Source organism: Cydia fagiglandana, chromosome 3 (assembly GCF_963556715.1).
Source record: "Cydia fagiglandana chromosome 3, ilCydFagi1.1, whole genome shotgun sequence".
NCBI lineage: Eukaryota > Metazoa > Arthropoda > Insecta > Lepidoptera > Tortricidae > Cydia > Cydia fagiglandana.
Genome location: NC_085934.1, coordinates 3,793,870 through 3,814,435, shown reverse-complemented (window position 1 = coordinate 3,814,435; position 20,566 = coordinate 3,793,870). Strand labels below are relative to the sequence as shown.

General features: G+C 42.7%; 1 protein-coding gene across 1 annotated transcript in view; it reads left to right on the top strand.

Annotated features, from left to right (window-relative positions):
- The window catches only part of LOC134679865 (probable peroxisomal acyl-coenzyme A oxidase 1), a 35,146-nt gene extending 15,977 nt beyond the window's left edge, over positions 1-19,169 (top strand). Inside the window, exons 3-13 of the mRNA XM_063538778.1 lie at positions 4,534-4,702; positions 6,330-6,453; positions 6,991-7,235; positions 7,920-8,080; positions 10,255-10,417; positions 11,018-11,208; positions 12,584-12,736; positions 12,817-12,922; positions 13,514-13,666; positions 17,383-17,499; positions 17,999-19,169. Coding sequence (XP_063394848.1) covers positions 4,534-4,702; positions 6,330-6,453; positions 6,991-7,235; positions 7,920-8,080; positions 10,255-10,417; positions 11,018-11,208; positions 12,584-12,736; positions 12,817-12,922; positions 13,514-13,666; positions 17,383-17,499; positions 17,999-18,142 — 1,726 coding nt within the window. The 3' untranslated portion in view covers positions 18,143-19,169. The remainder of the gene's footprint in view (positions 1-4,533; positions 4,703-6,329; positions 6,454-6,990; positions 7,236-7,919; positions 8,081-10,254; positions 10,418-11,017; positions 11,209-12,583; positions 12,737-12,816; positions 12,923-13,513; positions 13,667-17,382; positions 17,500-17,998) is intronic.
- The last annotated feature ends 1,397 nt before the right edge of the window (positions 19,170-20,566 follow it).

Sequence of the window (20,566 nt, the reverse complement as noted above, 5' to 3'; positions counted from 1 at the left end):
GTCATTGGTTATTGTCCGATCTTAGCTCCACTGCAGCACGGCCTTTGGCCTCGCACGAATGCGCCTGCATCTCCAAGTTTATAACATTATGGCCTCGGTCTTTATCGCCCTTCGGACTTGCTTACACTGGACCACTAGTTCAATTCTAAGCTCTGCTCTCTTGCAGCTTGGTCTCCAGCCTCGCACAGAAGCGCACCGCAATCGGCGCTATAGGCATTCGGCCGTGAGCCAAGCTCACAATTGGCGTTCGATTCTAAGCTGTATGCTTAATACTAGCAGCTCAGCCTCTGACCTCGCATGCTCGCATAGGAAAGCGTCGGAATCAGGTCTTCGGTGTTAGGTGGAGCTCAGCCTCGGGCTTCACCTTTAGACATAAATCGGTTTTGTTGGGTTGGTTTTTGGCTAACGACGGAGCTTGATTTTCCTCACTTCGGCTCTTTGGAATGTCGGCAAGACGTTTTTCTGATGATACAGTTAATCCGCTACTTTTTACTTAGCACAAAAGATAAGGGCCTCGCAAAGATCTTCCGGCCAGGGCCTCACCAAGATTAAGACCGGCTCTCATGAAGCGTGATACCGTTTATACTATATAAAACTATTTTCGTACCTTTATTCCATAAATTATCCTTGAAATATTAAAATGCACTTATTTTATAACTTTCTTACAGCAAAAACATGTATTTTCGGTAAAATTTTGGTTTGAATTATTTTTTCATTAAGCAAAGGTGTTTCAAGGCCACGCCGCCGATTCGCCGCCGCCGCCGACGGATTTTGACCGGCGCGCCGCCGCCGGCTAAATGCCTATCGGCGCTCATATCTATCTCATATAGAATTAATAACAGTCCAGCAAGATATCGTGTTGACGAACCGTATTGATAACAAATCACAGAATGGTAATAATTAACGGTCTTTATCTAATAAGACCTCGATTTAAGTTGTTGTTCATGAAATATATACCTACTTACTATATATATTTGTATGTATACTACTACATACATACAGTTTAACGACTTCTACGCGGGCGGAAGCTATTCCTACCAATGTTATAAATAACAAAAAATATTCAGATAAGGCCTGATTCGAATTCAATCTGCCAAATTGAAAACCCTATTAATGGTACTGAAGCTAGCTGAATCAAGATTTGTTTTTCCATAATTTATTGAAAATTTGTTTAAAAATTGTTATTTATAAGTAAATTCATCATTTTCCATTTCTTCCCGCTCCTGTCGTTAGTTTTGTTGTATGCCCTCCATCATACATCCGACAGTGTTTTTTGACAGTTTCTTAGTTTGAGTCCTATCAAGAACAATGTTTATTTTGAAATATTATATTGCATATAGTTTTTGTTGTTTTAACGAACTAATTCCTTGGACACTCCACTCCATACCGTTCAATAGGTCAATACTGTGGGACTTTGTTGAATCAAGTTTTTTGGTCCGATTTCGAGGGTACTGGCTTAAGCATGCTGATTGCCTCATAAACATCGTGGATCATCTCCAAATATTATCAAAGTAATATTGGAAATCCGCATTATTAAACTAAAGCTGCGAACCGTTTCTTTTAGTGATGTTGGTGTCGATTTCTCTGTCGAAAAGTAACCAATGCCCGGTAACTGACACCACATCGACGAAATTCCTGATACGCCAGATATTTGAAGATATGTCTAGATCCTCATTGTTTCATGGATATTGCAATGAAATTACCTTTCAGTATTGGTATAATATTAGGTAACAGGTTATGTTGGAAATTAGTTATGTGCAAGTTTCTTCCATACTTATCAAGTTTTTGACAGCAATTTGGCGCCTAATTAAAAAGACGGCGGCGTTTATTAGATTTTTTTGATCATCTTAGAATTGATAAAAAAAAAATTTTTTGGTATAATAATTTTGTGATTCTGATAATTATAATGTCGTAGTGTATATATAAAGTAAGCTAGAAAATATCCAAGAAAAATCACTCTGAATTTGTCAAATTTGTTTCGAATCAGGCCTTAGGTATTTTAAACGAGTGTTTATTCCTCCTTCAGGCAAAAACGGTGTAACGGTATTGTAACGACTTCTACATGGAACAAGTCGCGGGCTTAGGCTAGCATACTTCTTCTTCTTCTTCGCGTTTTCCCGGCATTTTGCCACGGCTCATGGAAGCCTGGGGTCCGCTTGACAACTAATCCCATGATTAGACGTAGGCACTAGTTTTTCGAAAGCGACTGCCATCTGACCTTCCAACCCAGAGGAGAAACTAAGCCTTATTGGGATTAGTCCGGTTTCCACACGATGTTTTCCTTCACCGAAAAGCGAGTGGTAAATATCAAATGATATTTCGTACATAAGTTCCGAAATGCTAGCATACCTGTATTATAAGATATTACATTCAGTAGGCAGTTAGAGTTAGAGCATGTTTGATGTTTGACCCACGACAATAGGTCGGTGACAAATAAAAGTAGCGCTGGCGACTGTCAAAATAAATTTGCTGGCAGTGTCGACCCGCGGGTTCAACATATGTTATACAGAATGTGTTTTTTTAATTACCGTCAATATTTTGTGAGATGAATATACCTATATATATATATATAGGTATATTCATCTCACAAAATATATAGGAAGCAACTTCTGCTATGGTTCATCCCAAAAATCACACTGAGAGAAAAGTACAACAAAAATACACTTAGAATTACAAAAATAAACTTAATCCGGGGACAAGGAGAGTTAACTAATAGGAACATATTGACTTTTGTAATTTCTATTAGTTCTTGCAATTTCTATTATCTTTTTGTTGAAATTATATTTGGGATTACTGAGCTGTTTGTAGAAATAAATAAACTTTACAGAAATAGTGAAACGTCCATAATTATTACTAAAACTTCATTTTTTCCCCCAGTACAGAACTGTTTTTTAATTCCTGGTGATGATTTTTCTCTCAGTGCACGACAAAAAAAGGCTGGTCAGATGTTGATATTTTCTATGGGAGAGCCATTTTTTTTGCGATTTGGGGTTGTCCCATAGTAAAAGTTGCTCAGTATTGACCCTATAATTCACATATTTGACATTAAAAAACACCCTGTAGAGACAGATATGTAGGTATATCTTGCACCGCAAGGTAATAGCTATTCCTAAAACAAACGTCACATGTTTCTACCGATGTTAGTTGCAACAGTCGGTTTTTTTAAGCCGTCATAATAGTTCGTTTGTTGAAATCTGATTAGTTATACGGGACGGCGAACGTAATAAATGAATCCTTCAAATGTCGATGTAACACTTGGTAAAACGATCCTACTTAATAGTAAATTAGTGTTACCTAAATGTTAATACATGTTGTGAACTGAATCTGATATACTTATCAACTTTTTGTCACCTTTAGTTTAGCGTTAGCCTCCTCCTTCTTGTATCCTCTTGTTGGTGGAGTATTTTCCATTTCTCCCTCTCATAAGCCATGCCCTTGACCTCTTGATACGACACGACACCATCAGCTTTTTCTTTTTTTGGTCTACATAGCTACGTTTTGGTCTGCCCCTGCCTCTCTTTCCTTCTATCTTGCCTTCTCCTACCTCTTACATAATCATTCCGCTACAATTGTTTGACAGTGTGGGAATGCAGTCACGCATCGTCCCCCAGGCAGTACCGTCTACCATAAGGGCACACGGGGCCCGTGCTCAGGGCCCCCATCGTAAGGGGGCCCCGAAGGACAGACAATAACAGTATATTTGATTACCCATAATAAACAGAAGATCATTAGAAAAACGTTAGTTTAATTTTTTTTTTTTATTATGAATGGGCTTACTCATGGCCACAGACTAGCCGAGGCGTAGACGTGGCCTACGATGTAGCGAGCTCGCCTAGAAGGGGAAGGCGCTTTCTTTACATTCTAAAAGGGCCCCAAATTCTTATGTGCCCAAAGGACCCCAGCATAGTTTAAGGCAGCCCTTCTCCTGGCCCTGAGGTGGGCCCATTTTTGGGGGTATGTGGGACTTGCCTCCCGGCTCTTTCTACTGAGAAAGAGGAAGAGAAGCCTACCCACTAAACTAACACCGGCGTTTCCCACAGTGTGTCGTTTGGGGAGGCGTCCTGGGATCGCGAACATTCAACTACGAAACCAGTCTATAAAATATGACGTGACATAAAATATAAAGTATGATATATGATTTGACGAAGCCGTCTAGGAAGATCAATCGCGCGGGGTGCGAGGGACGTGTGGGTCGCGCGCACCCGAGCTGCATACAACGCCATTGTTAGTAGCTCGGTACATACAGGGCTATAGTGTGTCTTGTAGTAAGTCAAATGTAAGTCTTGGGCAGTTGTGTAAAAGTCTGTGACAACACTGACAATTCCCTACTGTGTCCTTGTGCGGTGTCGGCATTTATTTATTTATTTATACAAGGAATTCCAACAGCTATGAATGATACATTAGACTTTTTAGATTTTTTTTAGATTTATGCAAACATCAAAGCCGTCGGTCCGCTGTTACTTTTTACACTGTGACGAAACCATACATAACTACTATGTATAACTCTGACATAACCATTTCTTTTGCCAACAGAGAAGTGCTCGGCGGTTCGCTAGGCTCCGCCATTCTCCGCGACGGCTCCCCCCTGACGCTTCACTACGTGATGTTCATCCCGACCCTCATGGGGCAGGCCACCGTGGAGCAACAAGTGCTGTGGATCGGCAGGGCCTTCAACTGCGACATCATCGGCACTTATGCTCAGGTAACATAACCATTTCTATTGCCATCAGAGAAGTGCTCGGCGGTTCGCTAGGCTCGGCCATTCTCCGCGACGGCTCCCCCCTGACGCTGCACTACGTGATGTTCATCCCGACCCTCATGGGGCAGGCCACCGTGGAGCAACAAGTGCTGTGGATCGGCCGGGCCTTCAACTGCGACATCATCGGCACTTATGCTCAGGTAACATACTCATTTTACTCACTCAAACACTCACTCACTCATTTTTACTCATTCACTCATTTTTTATATTTGTGACTAATTTTTAGGGTTCTGTACCCAAAGGGTAAAAACGGGACCCTATTACCAAGACTCCGCTGTCCGTCCGTCCGTCTGTCTATCACCAGGCTGTAACTCATGAACCGTGATAGCTAGACAGTTGAAATTTCACAGATGATGTATTTCTGTTGCCGCTATAAGTAACAACAAATACTAAAAACAAAATAAAATAAATATGTATTTAAGTGGGGCTTCCATACAACAAACATGATTTTTTTTGCGTACTGGTACGGAACCCTCCATGCGCGAGTCCGGCTCGCACTTGGCCGATTTTTTATTATTTTGAGTTGTAGACCTCGCGAGCCCCCATTTTGAAAGATTGTAAAATAATTTGTACCTAAATGCCCGCGCCGCGACTTCATGCGCGTTTGTTGATAGCACTCCCATTCTCCCATATAAGCCTGCGGGGTTGGGGGAGGCCCATTTAACCTCTCGGGGGATGATTTTCAGGATAAAAAGTATCCTTTTCAGCCAGTTCATAAATCATAAACTTAAATGACTCTAGTGAACGGATGTGAATGGCTTCATAATTTGCTAACAAACGGACAAAAATTCACATTTATGTAAAAATTACGAGTATTTAACAGTTAATTTTCTTAATTTATGGAGTAGCACGCGCGTGCTGACGATGGGGCGTGATCGCGCGTCATGGTGCGAGCCGCCTCTTGTCTTTATGTCAGTCTCCTTTCACGGCTAAACCGCTGTTATAAAAATTTGAAATTTAATACAAACGGAATATATTTACCTGCACATGATTTGATATGTACAATACAATACCATGACAATACTAATATTAATTATTGCGCACTGCAACACAGGTAGAAGAGGTCTAGACCTATCTTGTCAAGCCAAGTTCGGTGAGTCCTTATTTCCACCAACCTTTCTTGAATCAACGATTTTGATAGATGTACTGTATTTATTAATCACTTATAATTTTAGAAAATTTATTTTATTGCGCCAGTTTATCATATTATATATCCTGACAATGATCACAGTTATTAATATAGATAAGTCTTTGACGTATATCTAAGGATGGGCCTTACGAGCAATAAGATTAGGACCAGTACAGCTGTGACACCATTGTAAGGACGGGCCTTATGGGCAATACGAATGGGGCCAGTACAGCGGTGTGACACACCAATCGTGCAGTCTAACGCAACTAGTTGCGACCAATCGCGCGCGTGATGCGAACTCATCAGCCAATCGCGTTGTGGCGTTTGACTGCACGATTGGCTCGAATTCGTGAGTGACACCGCTGAACCTCTATTCTTAGTGCTGCCCGTAAGGCCCGTCCTTAGATATTCGTTAATGAGATAAACATTCATTTGATACAGACGGAGCTTGGCCACGGAACCTTCATCCGCGGCCTGGAGACGACCGCCACCTACGACCCCGACACCAAGGAGTTCGTGCTGCACAGCCCCACTCTTACTTCGTACAAATGGTGGCCTGGCGGACGTGAGTTAAATACACAGAATACGTATTATTGCTTAGATGGTTGCTCATGTTTGAACTTACGACAGGCGTTGCTCATTCAGCGATTTTGTCTACTCAGGTAGCTAAAAGTACATTCGTTCCACGCCAATTTTGGTGGCTAGCCATAAGCCGCGCGTGGCGCTGTGGCCACCTAGCGGCCATATCTGTCCTGATCGTAACAGACGCGTTTTGTTAGAGAGTGAGTCTTTCGTACCTTGTACTATCTATTCTGTGCTTATGAGTAGAATATACATATATATATTTACCTCAATTCCGCTTTTATCAGTTTTCATCATGATCCGAACCAAGGTGTCCTGGTATAAAGTATAAAAAATTAAGACCTACCCTTCGCTCGACTCGATCATTAGCTTAAATAACAAACTGCGTCAATTAAATCCCAGTTTTATATTTAGTAATCTCAGTCATGCTCATGACAATGACTTGCCACATTCTCTCTTTCTTACGACTGTATACCTATGTTGATATTTGTTATAAAAAAATGTTTATCTTTGTTCCCAGTGGCCCACACAGCAAACTACTGCATAGTAGTAGCTCAACTCTACACGAAAGGCCAATGCCACGGCATCCACCCCTTCATAGTCCAACTACGTGACGAAGAAACCCATATGCCCCTCCCTGGTATCAAGATTGGCGAAATCGGGGCTAAACTTGGTATGAATGGGACCAATAATGGGTTCCTTGGGTTTGATAAAGTGAGGATTCCTAGGGAGCATATGCTGATGAAGAATGCTAAGGTTTTGGAGGTGAGTAATTTAACATATGCATATGACATAGATAAGAAGTAATGGGGTCCTAATGCTCTACAACTTATTGAAGAGTTATCAAGAAGACTAATCGACTTCACTGGTGACCAAAGAGCGAAGCGAAGAGCTGGTAACGTATCAGCATCTCAATACAGCGAGGAAATGCTGCCAGCGTCCTTGGCACCATGCCAAAGGGGCCCAATTTCTTAGATGTATTTTAATTTTATTTAGTATTAGGTTTTAGTTTTAATTTAGTTATATTTTGTAGATAACTTAGTGTATTTTTCTTTTTAATGTATCTACCTGAAACTGAAAATAAACCACATAAGAACTTATGGCGTAAAGGTGCATCCACACCGCAGTTAACTTTTGTGGGGCAACACTGCATAAGCAACTTATTTAATGTTACCGTGTTGCAAATTGTTGCTCCACTTCATCTTATCTTATCAAGCTATATATCTATTTAATAGTAATTTTACGCCTAGTGTGGTAGTTAGAGTTAGCAACTATCTTTAGCATATCTATATCTGTTATTAGCATTCTGATTTTTTTGATATGCTCGATCAATCAATGATAATTTTATTATAATACATTTGTAAGGAGAAAATTCGGCCAAGATCAATTATTTTATTATGTATTCGACATCATTATTCTTTGCATTCAAATTTAAACGGTTTATTCCAGGATGGCACCTACGTCCGGGCGCCAAGCTCCAAGCTAACCTACGGTACCATGATGTTCGTGCGAGTAGTGCTCGTTAACGATGTGTGCAGTTACATGGCGAAGGCTGTCACCATCGCCACACGATACAGTGCGGTGCGCCACCAGTCGCAACCCAAACCTGAGTGAGTCATCTTTTAATATTACACTTCTATAAGTGTAATATTAAAATTAAGTAGGTACCATTCCACAATAGACGTATGATCGAACACATGTGGCGCATAATACGGCTTAGCGCTGAACATGTTTACCGCTAAGCAGCCTATTATACTACGATTGGGACTGTCTGCATAGCGGCTGTTTAAACGTTCACAAGATGCCTTATAATTGTTTAGAGGTTCACTCGTGTATCGAAATAACGACTTGGACTGTATAGTGGTTCACTTAAGTATCTTTGTCAGATATATAACAGTCCTATGCTGGATATTAGAATTTTAAAGGTTCACGTTGCTTTTTAACATTGACCGCCATTTTATTGTATATAACCTACAAAATTGAAATTGCTTTTCCAACTTTTAAGGGTAACAATAAGGTTTTGTGCCTGAGTTCTTAACCTAAATCATTAGTTTAGTACTTTCTATAACGTATTATTAACTTTTTATCTCATAATTCTGTCCAAACCACTGAAATAGTTTTTACACATAGCTTATTTATATCATTTATTTAAATAAATACTGATTATTTTCGTGGCGCACTGAAATTTTCTTAGATAATGTATATATATAATGTCAATAAACTTGCATTCCCAAACATCTTTTTCGCATTAATATATAAAAGATCATGTACAAACATTTAACTAAACACTTTAAGAAAATGACTTATGGTGTCGTTGCGCTTAACGTTTTTGCTTCAATATAAATATGTTCACCTCTGCGTTCGTCGTCACTATACGAAATATAATAGCTGAGTTTTAAGGCAGAGGTGTAAAAGTATGTTATTAATTATCTTTTATTCAGCCCAACGTCAATCTTTCCCGGTATTAGGGCGCACATGTGACATATTAGCTGAATAAAGGGTAACTGGTGGTCTCTTACCCAGACAATATACATTTCTTATAACTCCTGTTACCCCTTATAATTCCGTTAAATTGCTGCTACAATGCTCTTAAGTAGCTATGTGAACTTAAGGCTGCCTAATTTGTGCCCATTTAAGAGTTATAAAAGCTGAAAAGACGCTTATACAGCTCTTATGCAGCTTTTATATTCCAGCTTCAAGCGTATTCGTACTTCATTATGCGGCTGCTATACAGCTAATCTGTGCTACTTGGGCTACTACGTTCGGGCGCCAAGCCCCAAACTACAACCCAATATCGACTTTTACACGATAGACGTTGCATTCAAAGGTTAAATTTACTGAACATTCTTACGTATGTACAGTCAACTGTAAAAATATGGGTGCAAAAATCATCTCAAAAATATGTCCCATACCTCGTATGTCAGCAAATTAAGAACTATGGGACATATTTGTGAATAAGTTGGCTACACCCATATTTTTACAGTTGACTGTATATAGCCAAATCTTTAATAGCAATATAGACTTACTTACTCCTCTGGCGCAGCGACCCAAAGTGTGTCTTGGCCTCCAACACGACTGCTCGCCACTGATCCCGGTCCTGTGCCGTGTGTCGCCAGTTCTCAACCCGGAGCTCGCGCAGATCAGCGTCCACCACATTGACCACATCCGCCCATCGATACCTAGGTCGACCGACCGGGCGGCGTCCTATCGGTTTTCCCTCAAACGCTCTTTTCACCGCCCGATCACCTTCCATTCGCTCAAGATGGCCGAGCCACCAAAGCCTTTAGCAATATAGACGATATTGTTATTAAAGATGTGAATCTGAATCGTCTGAGTTAAATATTACACCTTTAACTTCACAATCAGTAACAGTATGGAGTCAGAAGATGGATAGAGCTACTTTTTAGTGGCTTCTATAGTTCGTTTTATTTAGGATTAGAAATAAGGTAAACAATTTTGATGTGTCTTTTAATTGAAAAACACATTTTAAAAATAAGTTACGGCAAATATGTAACAATTATGAATCGAATACGATCATTTATATTCTTCTGCTTTCATAAGTATTTAATAGTTTTTGATTTTCAAAAAGCAATTAAAAACATGTCAAGATCGCTTACCTTCTTGCAAGTTCTTTCTAATGCTAAAAAAAACGAACTATAGTAGACCGAGGGCTCTTGTAAATCGGGCTCATATTATTCGTTTTAATGAGTTCTATTCTTTGGGGCGTTAACAACAGTCGCTAATAAACTTCCGTCAGATTAACTTATTCACCATTCTCTTACAGCGAACCGGAACCCCAGATCCTGGATTACGTGACCCAGCAACACAAATTGGCCATCGGCATCGCTACAGTCCACGCGCTCCGTCTCAGCGCGTCTTGGATATGGAATATGTACAACAACGTGACCGCTGAGTTGGATGCCGGCGATCTAGAAAGGCTGCCTGAGGTAAATAGCTCTTATTCATTCACGCTAAGGTCGATATTCAAATGGAAAGTTTGCAGCGAACCAGAACTCCAGATCCTGGATTACGTGACCCAGCAACATAAATTGGCCATCAGCATAGCTACAGTCCACGCGCTCCGTCTCAGCGCGTCTTGAATATGGAACATGTACAACAACGTCACAGCCGAGTTAGATGCCGGAGATTTAGAGAGGCTGCCTGAGGTATTTCCCCCACAATCTATTTTGTGCCTTACTCCTGCGTGTCAAGGTTGATTTTCCTAATGGGAAGTTGGCTATCGGCATCGCTATAGCCCACTCCACGTGTACCGTCTCATCGCATTTTGGATATGGAATATGTACAACAATGTCACAGCCGTGCCTGCCAATGCCCGAGGTAAATAGCTCTTATTCATCCACATTAAGGTCGATATTCAAATGGGAGGTTTACAGCGAACCAGAACCCCAGATCCTGGATTACGTGATCCAGCAACACAAATTGGCTATCGGCTTCGCCATCACAAGTAAAACCACTGGTCTTTAAGTTTAGGTATCATTACTATAGGTTCATAACAATACAAACATACCAATTTTTTTTCTTTCCAGTTACACGCTCTCTCTTGCTGCCTGAAAGCAATAAGCACCTCCGACGCCGCCGAAACCGTAGAGCGCTGCCGTCTGGCCTGCGGCGGACATGGATACATGCTGGCTTCGTCCTTCCCTCTCATGTACGGCATGGTCACCGCCGCCTGCACTTACGAGGGGGAGAACACCGTCATGCTGCTACAGACTGCCAGGTGAGACTCTTATACAGAACGCTGCCGTCTGGCCTGCGGCGGACACAGATATATACTGGCTTCTTCCTTCCCTCTCATGTACGGCATGGTCACCGCCGCCTGCACTTACGAGGGGGAGAACACCGTCATGCTGCTACAGACTGCCAGGTGAGACTCTTGTACAGAGCGCTGCCGTCTGACCTGCGGTGGACACGGATACATGCTGGCTTCGTCCTTCCCTCTCATGTGCGGCTTGGTCACCGCCGCCTGCACTTACGAGGGGGAGAACACCGTCATGCTTCTACAGACTGCCAGGTGAGACTCTTGTACAGAGCGCTGCCGTCTGACCTGCGGTGGACACGGATACATGCTGGCTTCGTCCTTCCCTCTCATGTACGGCTTGGTCACCGCCGCCTGCACTTACGAGGGGGAGAACACCGTCATGCTGCTACAGACTGCCAGGTGAGACTCTTGTACAGAGCGCTGCCGTCTGACCTGCGGTGGACACGGATACATGCTGGCTTCGTCCTTCCCTCTCATGTACGGCTTGGTCACCGCCGCCTGCACTTACGAGGGGGAGAACACCGTCATGCTGCTACAGACTGCCAGGTGAGACTCTTGTACAGAGCGCTGCCGTCTGACCTGCGGTGAACACGGATACATGCTGGCTTCGTCCTTCCCTCTCATGTACGGCTTGGTCACCGCCGCCTGCATTTACGAGGGGGAGAACACCGTCATGCTGCTACAGACTGCCAGGTGAGACTCTTGTACAGAGCGCTGCCGTCTGACCTGCGGTGGACACGGATACATGCTGGCTTCGTCCTTCCCTCTCATGTACGGCTTGGTCACCGCCGCCTGCACTTACGAGGGGGAGAACACCGTCATGCTGCTACAGACTGCCAGGTGAGACTCTTGTACAGAGCGCTGCCGTCTGGCCTGCGGTGGGCACGGATACATGCTGGCTTCGTCCTTCCCTCTCATGTACGGCATGGTCACCGCCGCCTGCACTTACGAGGGGGAGAACACCGTCATGCTGCTACAGACTGCCAGGTGAGACTCTTGTACAGAGCGCTGCCGTCTGGCCTGCGGTGGACACGGATACATGCTGGCTTCGTCCTTTCCTCTCATGTACGGCCTGGTCACCGCCGCCTGCACTTACGAGGGGGAGAACACCGTTATGCTGCTACAGACTGCCAGGTGAGACTTATACAGAGCGATGCCGTCTGGCCTGCGGTGAACGTGGATACATGCTGGCGTCTCATGTACGGCATGGTCACCGCCGCCTGCACTTATGAGGGGGAGAACACCGTCATGTAGTTGCAGACTGACACCGTGACATGTCGCATTAACTTTATAACACTTAACACAAATTTTGACTTTTATTTTCTGTTCCTAGATACTTGGTAAAGGCGTGGCAGCAGGCCAAAGGTGGTAATCCTCTGACGCCGACGGTAGCCTACATAGCGTCAGTAAGCGCGGGCCGCCGCTCGCCGCCGTGGGACAACACCGTCGAAGGCATCATCCATGGCTTCCAGCAGGTCGCTGCCGGGTACGTTATGACTCCAAATATGACTGTAGAATAACCCTGACTTAAGACATTAGTTTCAAGCAACCCTCTTTGCTTTGCAGTAAAATAGGAGCGTGCGTGGCGAACATCGAGAAGAGACAACGAACCGGCATGTCCTATGAGGACGCATGGAACATGACGTCTGTTCAGCTCGCCAATGCCTCAGAGGTACGAGAACTATTTCATTGTCATCATCAGTTCAATAAATTCAGTTCAGATAATTTTGCTAATCGTGCTTTTATGTACTGACAAACTGGTTTGTCAACTTTGTCAGTACCAACCTAAGGGTGGTATTTCATCTGTCCAATGTGTCACATATTTTGCTTAATGAGAGAGCTTGCTTTTATTAATGAGAGAGTGAGACGATGACATTGGACAAAGAAATTGGACAGGTGGAATACTACCCTATTAAAGCGTATGGACAATAGAGGAAGGACGACAATCTCTTATGGCAGAACTGTTGCAAAAGTGTCGAGCTGTCAGCTATAAATAATAGTTCCAAATCTCTCCAGAGAAGCGCTAGAGTATTAGCTATATACATAGGCGTTATTGAATTGACGGACTGAAGTGCGCTGTCATTTATTTGAAATTTTCTATCAAATTATTCTCGGTATTGTGGCGTCAGCTATTTTAGTTTTTTTTGTCGGACACTTTTTTGATACATCGAATTTTTTCTCCTTACCTCTACCCTCCATACTAAAGCGCTGACAGATCTTCTGTCATTTGCGATTAAAATGAAATCGAACGTTAATTATCCAGGCCCACTGCCGCGCGTTCATACTTACCACGTACTTCAACGAGACGGAGAGCCAGATCAAGACGGTGTCTCCGGCTCTGAGGACGGTTCTACTGCAGCTGGTGGACCTGTACGTCGTGTACTGGGCTTTACAGCGCGTCGGAGACCTACTCAGGGTAATACCATTATAACATGTACTTCAACGAGACGGAGAGCCAGATCAAGACGGTGTCTCCGGCTCTGAGGACGGTTCTACTGCAGCTGGTGGACCTGTACGTCGTGTACTGGGCTTTACAGCGCGTCGGAGACCTGCTCAGGGTAATACCATTATAACATGTACTTCAACGAGACGGAGAGCCAGATCAAGACGGTGTCTCCGGCTCTGAGGACGGTTCTACTGCAGCTGGTGGACCTGTACGTCGTGTACTGGGCTTTACAGCGCGTCGGAGACCTGCTCAGGGTAATACCATTATAACATGTACTTCAACGAGACGGAGAGCCAGATCAAGACGGTATCTCCGGCTCTCAGGGCGGTTCTACTGCAGCTGGTGGACCTGTACGTCGTGTACTGGGCTTTACAGCGCGTCGGAGACCTGCTCAGGGTAATACCATATAACACGTACTTCAACGAGACGGAGAGCCAGATCAAGACGGTGTCTCCGGCTCTGAGGACGGTTCTACTGCAGCTGGTGGACCTGTACGTCGTGTACTGGGCTTTACAGCGCGTCGGAGACCTGCTCAGGGTAATACCATTATAACATGTACTTCAACGAGACGGAGAGCCAGATCAAGACGGTGTCTCCGGCTCTGAGGACGGTTCTACTGCAGCTGGTGGACCTGTACGTCGTGTACTGGGCTTTACAGCGCGTCGGAGACCTGCTCAGGGTAATACCATTATAACATGTACTTCAACGAGACGGAGAGCCAGATCAAGACGGTGTCTCCAGCTCTGAGGACGGTTCTACTGCAGCTGGTGGACCTGTACGTCGTGTACTGGGCTTTACAGCGCGTCGGAGACCTGCTCAGGGTAATACCATATAACATGTACTTCAACGAGACGGAGAGCCAGATCAAGACGGTGTCTCCGGCTCTGAGGACGGTTCTACTGCAGCTGGCGGACCTGTACGTCGTGTACTGGGCTTTACAGCGCGTCGGAGACCTGCTCAGGGTAATACCATATAACATGTACTTCAACGAGACGGAGAGCCAGATCAAGACGGTGTCTCCGGCTCTGAGGACGGTTCTACTGCAGCTGGCGGACCTGTACGTCGTGTACTGGGCTTTACAGCGCGTCGGAGACCTGCTCAGGGTAATACCATATAACATGTACTTCAACGAGACGGAGAGCCAGATCAAGACGGTGTCTCCGGCTCTGAGGACGGTTCTACTGCAGCTGGTGGACCTGTACGTCGTGTACTGGGCTTTACAGCGCGTCGGAGACCTGCTCAGGGTAATACCATATAACATGTACTTCAACGAGACGGAGAGCCAGATCAAGACGGTGTCTCCGGCTCTGAGGACGGTTCTACTGCAGCTGGCGGACCTGTACGTCGTGTACTGGGCTTTACAGCGCGTCGCAGACCAGCTCAGGGTAATACCATATAACATGTACTTCAACGAGACGGAGAGCCAGATCAAGACGGTGTCTCCGGCTCTGAGGACGGTTCTACTGCAGCTGGCGGACCTGTACGTCGTGTACTGGGCTTTACAGCGCGTCGGAGACCTGCTCAGGGTAATACCATATAACATGTACTTCAACGAGACGGAGAGCCAGATCAAGACGGTGTCTCCGGCTCTGAGGACGGTTCTACTGCAGCTGGTGGACCTGTACGTCGTGTACTGGGCTTTACAGCGCGTCGGAGACCTGCTCAGGGTAATACCATATAACATGTACTTCAACGAGACGGAGAGCCAGATCAAGACGGTGTCTCCGGCTCTGAGGACGGTTCTACTGCAGCTGGCGGACCTGTACGTCGTGTACTGGGCTTTACAGCGCGTCGGAGACCTGCTCAGGGTAGGTCCATGATCGGGTTATTCATTGTCCACTTTGGTGGTGACTTAAAGTTTTAATGAATCTCAAATGGATTACAAAACATGTGTAAGCGGCTTGTGTTAATATAATTCCAAGTATTCTTCAAAAATTATTTAAAAAAATTAGCAGTTCGAATGCTCAAAATTTTGTTACGTTACTATATTTTGAACACTCGAACTGCCAATTTTTTGGAATAATTTTTGAAGAAAACCTAATGGAATTATATTTAAACAAGCCGCTTACATGTGTTTACTTACTTAGCGAAATAATACAGGAATTACAGAAGTTCAAAGCTATTTGATCTCTTTTTTCGCTGGCTTTCTGTCAGTGTATATCTAACCACGCGTGGCTCACTCCGCGATTTCGTCGCGTTGCTACAGGTAGCTAAAAGTACATCCGTTCCGCCCCAATTTTGGGGAAAGCCATAAGCCGCGCGTGGCGCTGTTGTAGTGGGTGCGCTACGCGTACACTCACACTCCCTTAGGTTAGCCCTATATAAGCTTTTACATTACGTTATTTAAGACATTATAGATCGATACTCCAAGCAAGTCGTTTCATTCAACGTCCCACATCACATGGCGACCCTGCCAGTGCGGCCTTGTGCTGCACTGGCGGCGAGCCGCGCCAGCCAGTGAAGGCCAAGAAGAGTATTGAAGAATATAAATGGACAGTAAAAATTAAAGGACATTTGTGCTAAAATGTATAACAAATTTAAATAATTCAATGCGGACTATTTGAACACTTACAATGAATTGGTTTGGTGGAATATTTAGTGATATAAAAATCGTGAATACGGACGCATGAAATAAGAAGAGTGCAGTGATAGAGATGCACGCTTTAGATGCACACTTTTTGAAATAATTTAGTAAAAATATGTAAATGATGGAAGCACTGACGTGTTAAACTAGTGAATATGAGTAGGTATACCTAAATGTGATGAATTTAAAAATAAAGGCTTGCAAGCACCATGATATGACAAGATAAATTAATGAAAAAAAAACTACGTACGTAAAATAATAAACATGGACATTTTTTTTAATTGTATATTCTTTCTATTTTTTAATTATTGGTTTTCGAACTTTTACTTCTTATAAAAATGTTTTTCTTATAAGTATTATGGAATTTCTTTTGTGTGAATTTAAAATTAATTTGTTAAATATTATTATCTTAGAGATTAGAGACACATAAATGTTATGTAAAAGTTTCGTTTCGTCATCAAAGCACGAATTGTAATTAAGTGATTATATTATAAAATTAAGTACTTATTCATGCTTAAATTGTAATCATCATGTTTACGCTAGATAGCTATTCTAGAGTAGCTTACATAAACATAAGATATTTCTTTTATTGATTTTACATAAGTAGGTACCTATCTAAAAAAAAAAAGTTTATATTGAGGAATTCAAAATTAATAACTTTTTGTTTGTGTTACTTATCTTAATGTCTTATTTAAATTTTTTATCATATAATATTACAAATATGTATTTTTGAACCATAAATGATACAGGTTAAATAAAAAAATTGATTATTGAATTTATTATATTATATACGGTAATCTATTTTTTTTCCCAAGGAATGGAGGTGTAGTGGGTGCGCTACGCGTACACTCACACTCCCTTAGGTTAGCCCTATATAAGCTTGTACATTACGTTATTTAAGACATTATAGATCGATACTCCAAGCAAGTCGTTTCATTCAACGTCCCACATCACACTGTCGCATCCTAGCGGCCATATCTGTGCTGATCGTAACAGATGCGTTTTGTTAGAGAGTGAGTCTTCTGTACCTAGTACTATTATTTATTCTGTGCCTGAACCCGAATGCTGGTAATACTCATATGAAAACAATGTCTGTCAACAGTTCACGTCGATCTCTGAGCGCGACATCGAACAACTGCAGAGCTGGTACGAAGAGCTGCTCCTCAAGCTACGAGTCAACGCTGTGGGACTTGTCGACGCCTTCGACATTAGAGACGAGGTGGGGAACAATTTAACTACTACTTAAAATAACTTAACCTAACCTTAGAGCGAGAAACAGATGTTTCGATGTGTGTAGAATTAGTCAATTACTAGGCTTGGGGGTTTTGGGTGCTTTCCGTGGTTCTAGAATCAACGGAGGCGTCATAATGTTAAATATATTTTCGAAGTCAAAGTATATTCTTCTTCCTCGCGTTATCCCGGCATTTCGCCACGGTTCATGAGAGCCTGGGGTCCGCTTGACAACTAATCCCATGATTTGACGTTGCCTACGTCAACTTAGAGTAGGGCCTTAAACTTGGTCAAGCAGATCTTGTCAGTAGAAAAAGGCGGCAAATTTGAAAACTGTAGGTGCGAAGGGATGTCGTCCCATAGAAAATTTTAATTTCGCGCCTTTTTTTACTGACAAGATTTGCTTGACCAGCTATATATCCCCACGAAACGTGGTATGTACCTATCTTTTAACTTAAGAGTATGTGACGTTTTGTTTTTTTTTCTAGATCCTGCACTCGGCGCTGGGCGCGTACGACGGGCGCGTGTACGAGCGCCTCATGGAGGAGGCTCTCAAGAGCCCGCTCAACGCGGAACCAGTCAATGAGAGCTTCCACAAATACCTCAAGCCCTTCATGCAGGGGAAACTGTGATTTCGACCTTATCTTTATAGTGTTAGAGTCGAAAATTGCTTTCACTTCACACCTACAAAAGATTTTAGTATTACTCCCAGGCAGGCATAGTACGATTTATCGACCACATACCCGCCAATAGAATTTCAACTTTAGCATTCCGATTTAAGGTTCAAATTAGATTGCACGTTTGGGAAATGTAACTTGTTTTTGGAATAGAACATTTTTTCTTTGGGAAAACCCAGTAAATTAGTGCGGCCTGGAAAAGAGTTATAACAATAGTGAAGCGTGGCATGTTCTGAAAGAGAGAAGCGGACCTTTGTAATAGCACAGAATAATTAATAGTACTATCATACAGAAAGGAAACTTTTTTTTTATTTTTTTTATTATGCATGGGTTTACTCATGGCCACAGACTAGCCGAGGCGTAGACGTGGCCTACGATGGAGCGAGCTCGCCCAGAAGGTGCCTGTTCACTCTTGATTTGAAGGTTGCCGGGTTATAAGAGCACGGAAATATAGACGCCGGCAAGGAATTCCATTCCTACAAAAACGAAGTTTGACAGCGGTTCAGGGTCTAATCATGCTGTCTCTTTCTAATATATGGCACTATCCCTTTCGGCTATTTAGGGTTGTCAAAAATCAAGTGATTATCTTATCTGTGGTCGTGCACGCAAAAGGAAGTAAGTGGTGCCAACCCTAATAATTGCTCGGAGCAATGCTGAGCCGAGCGGAGACGAGTTGGACCGAAGTCAGGAGTTTCGCACCCCTGGTAATAGGCATTATTTTTAATAGATTCTCTTGTAATGGGATAAGGGTAGCAATATCATACTTTTATACGAAAATTGAACTGAATCGCCGTAGAGTAGATATATATTTATTTATAAGAATAGGTGGTGGATGTGAAACATTCCATAAGCGACTGTTAGGAAATTTTGTTTAAATAAGTATAAATTAAGCAGTTGCTCAGTGCTAAGAGATTTAATTATGAGATTTTTTAAATTTCAATGTTACCTATTTAAATGTAATAAATTTTATATTATTTTTATACATTGTTGTCTTATTTCATAAAACAAACATCGAGTGACGAGGTGAGAAACAAACTACATACTACTTAAAATTACTTAACTTAACCCTTAGAGCGAGAAACAGATCGATGTTTCGATGTGTGTAGGATTAGTCAATTACTAGGCTTGGGGGTTTCTGTACAATGTACAGTCAGCAGCAGAAGTAGCTAAGCGGACGAGGTGTTCAAAATTACATTGACACGCTCTTTATTCTCTTAACAATAAAGTCGCGTGAAGATCATTTTGAACTCGCCCGCTTAGCAACTTCTGCTGCTGACTGTACAGTGAGACGATGAAATAGCTAAATAGCTCCTCTACACGATGGACCAACGCCGGCCACTCCAAGGGACGCATTTATGTAGAGGTAGCAAGTGATATTGCTATCTCATTCTAACGCATGGCTGCGTCCCTTGGAGTGGCCGGCGTTGGCCCATCGTGTAGAGGAGCCATAAGCCAGAGATATTTAAAATGTTAGTACAAACAACAACACTCCTAACTATAAATCGGTGGATCTTATTTTTATTACAAAAGGCAAAAAGTCCACCGATGTACAGTTAACAGTGTGGGCGATGGTACCTAAATTCTTTTACAATAAAATGACCCTTAATGCGTTACGAATGTTATGAAGAAGTAAACAATTGCATGTTTTTTTTTTCATCACACTGCTCGAGAAGAAGTAAGAAGTAAACAATTGCATGTTTTTTTTTCATCACACTGCTCGAAAAAGATCTTATTTCATGCAAGTCTACTGGCCTAAGAGCCTATATTGTTCCCGAGGGAGTTATGAATTGTGAAAAAAAGCTATAGGTAACTACAAAATCTCGCTTACCTCCCTCGTTGCAGAATCACAGACAATAAAATATGTGTACTTATAATTCTCTTTGGCACAATGTACTATTAATGTGCGAGGTGATTAAATTATACAATAAGGATATAACTTCAAACGAAGACGCGTAAAAGTGCCTGTGCTTACTTCAGCGGAGTTCCTTCTCTAAAAACCTCACCACGATGTAATAGAGTTTACGAATGGTCGATGGTACCATCGCAAACACTGTTAACTATACAACGGTGGACCTTATGCCTTTTGTAATAAGTTCCACCGATGTACAGTTAGAAGTGTTGCTGTTTTGTACTTCCTGCGACGGGGAAATCCGTCCAAAAGTGTGAAGTCATCGAGAACTGTTTATGTTCGATTAGATTTCCGTCATCAAACAACAATCGTACGCTGATTTCACGGCGAATCGATCACCACCGGCGGTGTAGTAAAAATATCTGTGTCAGTGGGAACTTACGGTAGGATTATATGCTTCTGCATACCCAATGAAGGTAGGTACCCTATAGGCTTTTTAGGGTTCCGTACCCAAAGGGTAACAACGGGAG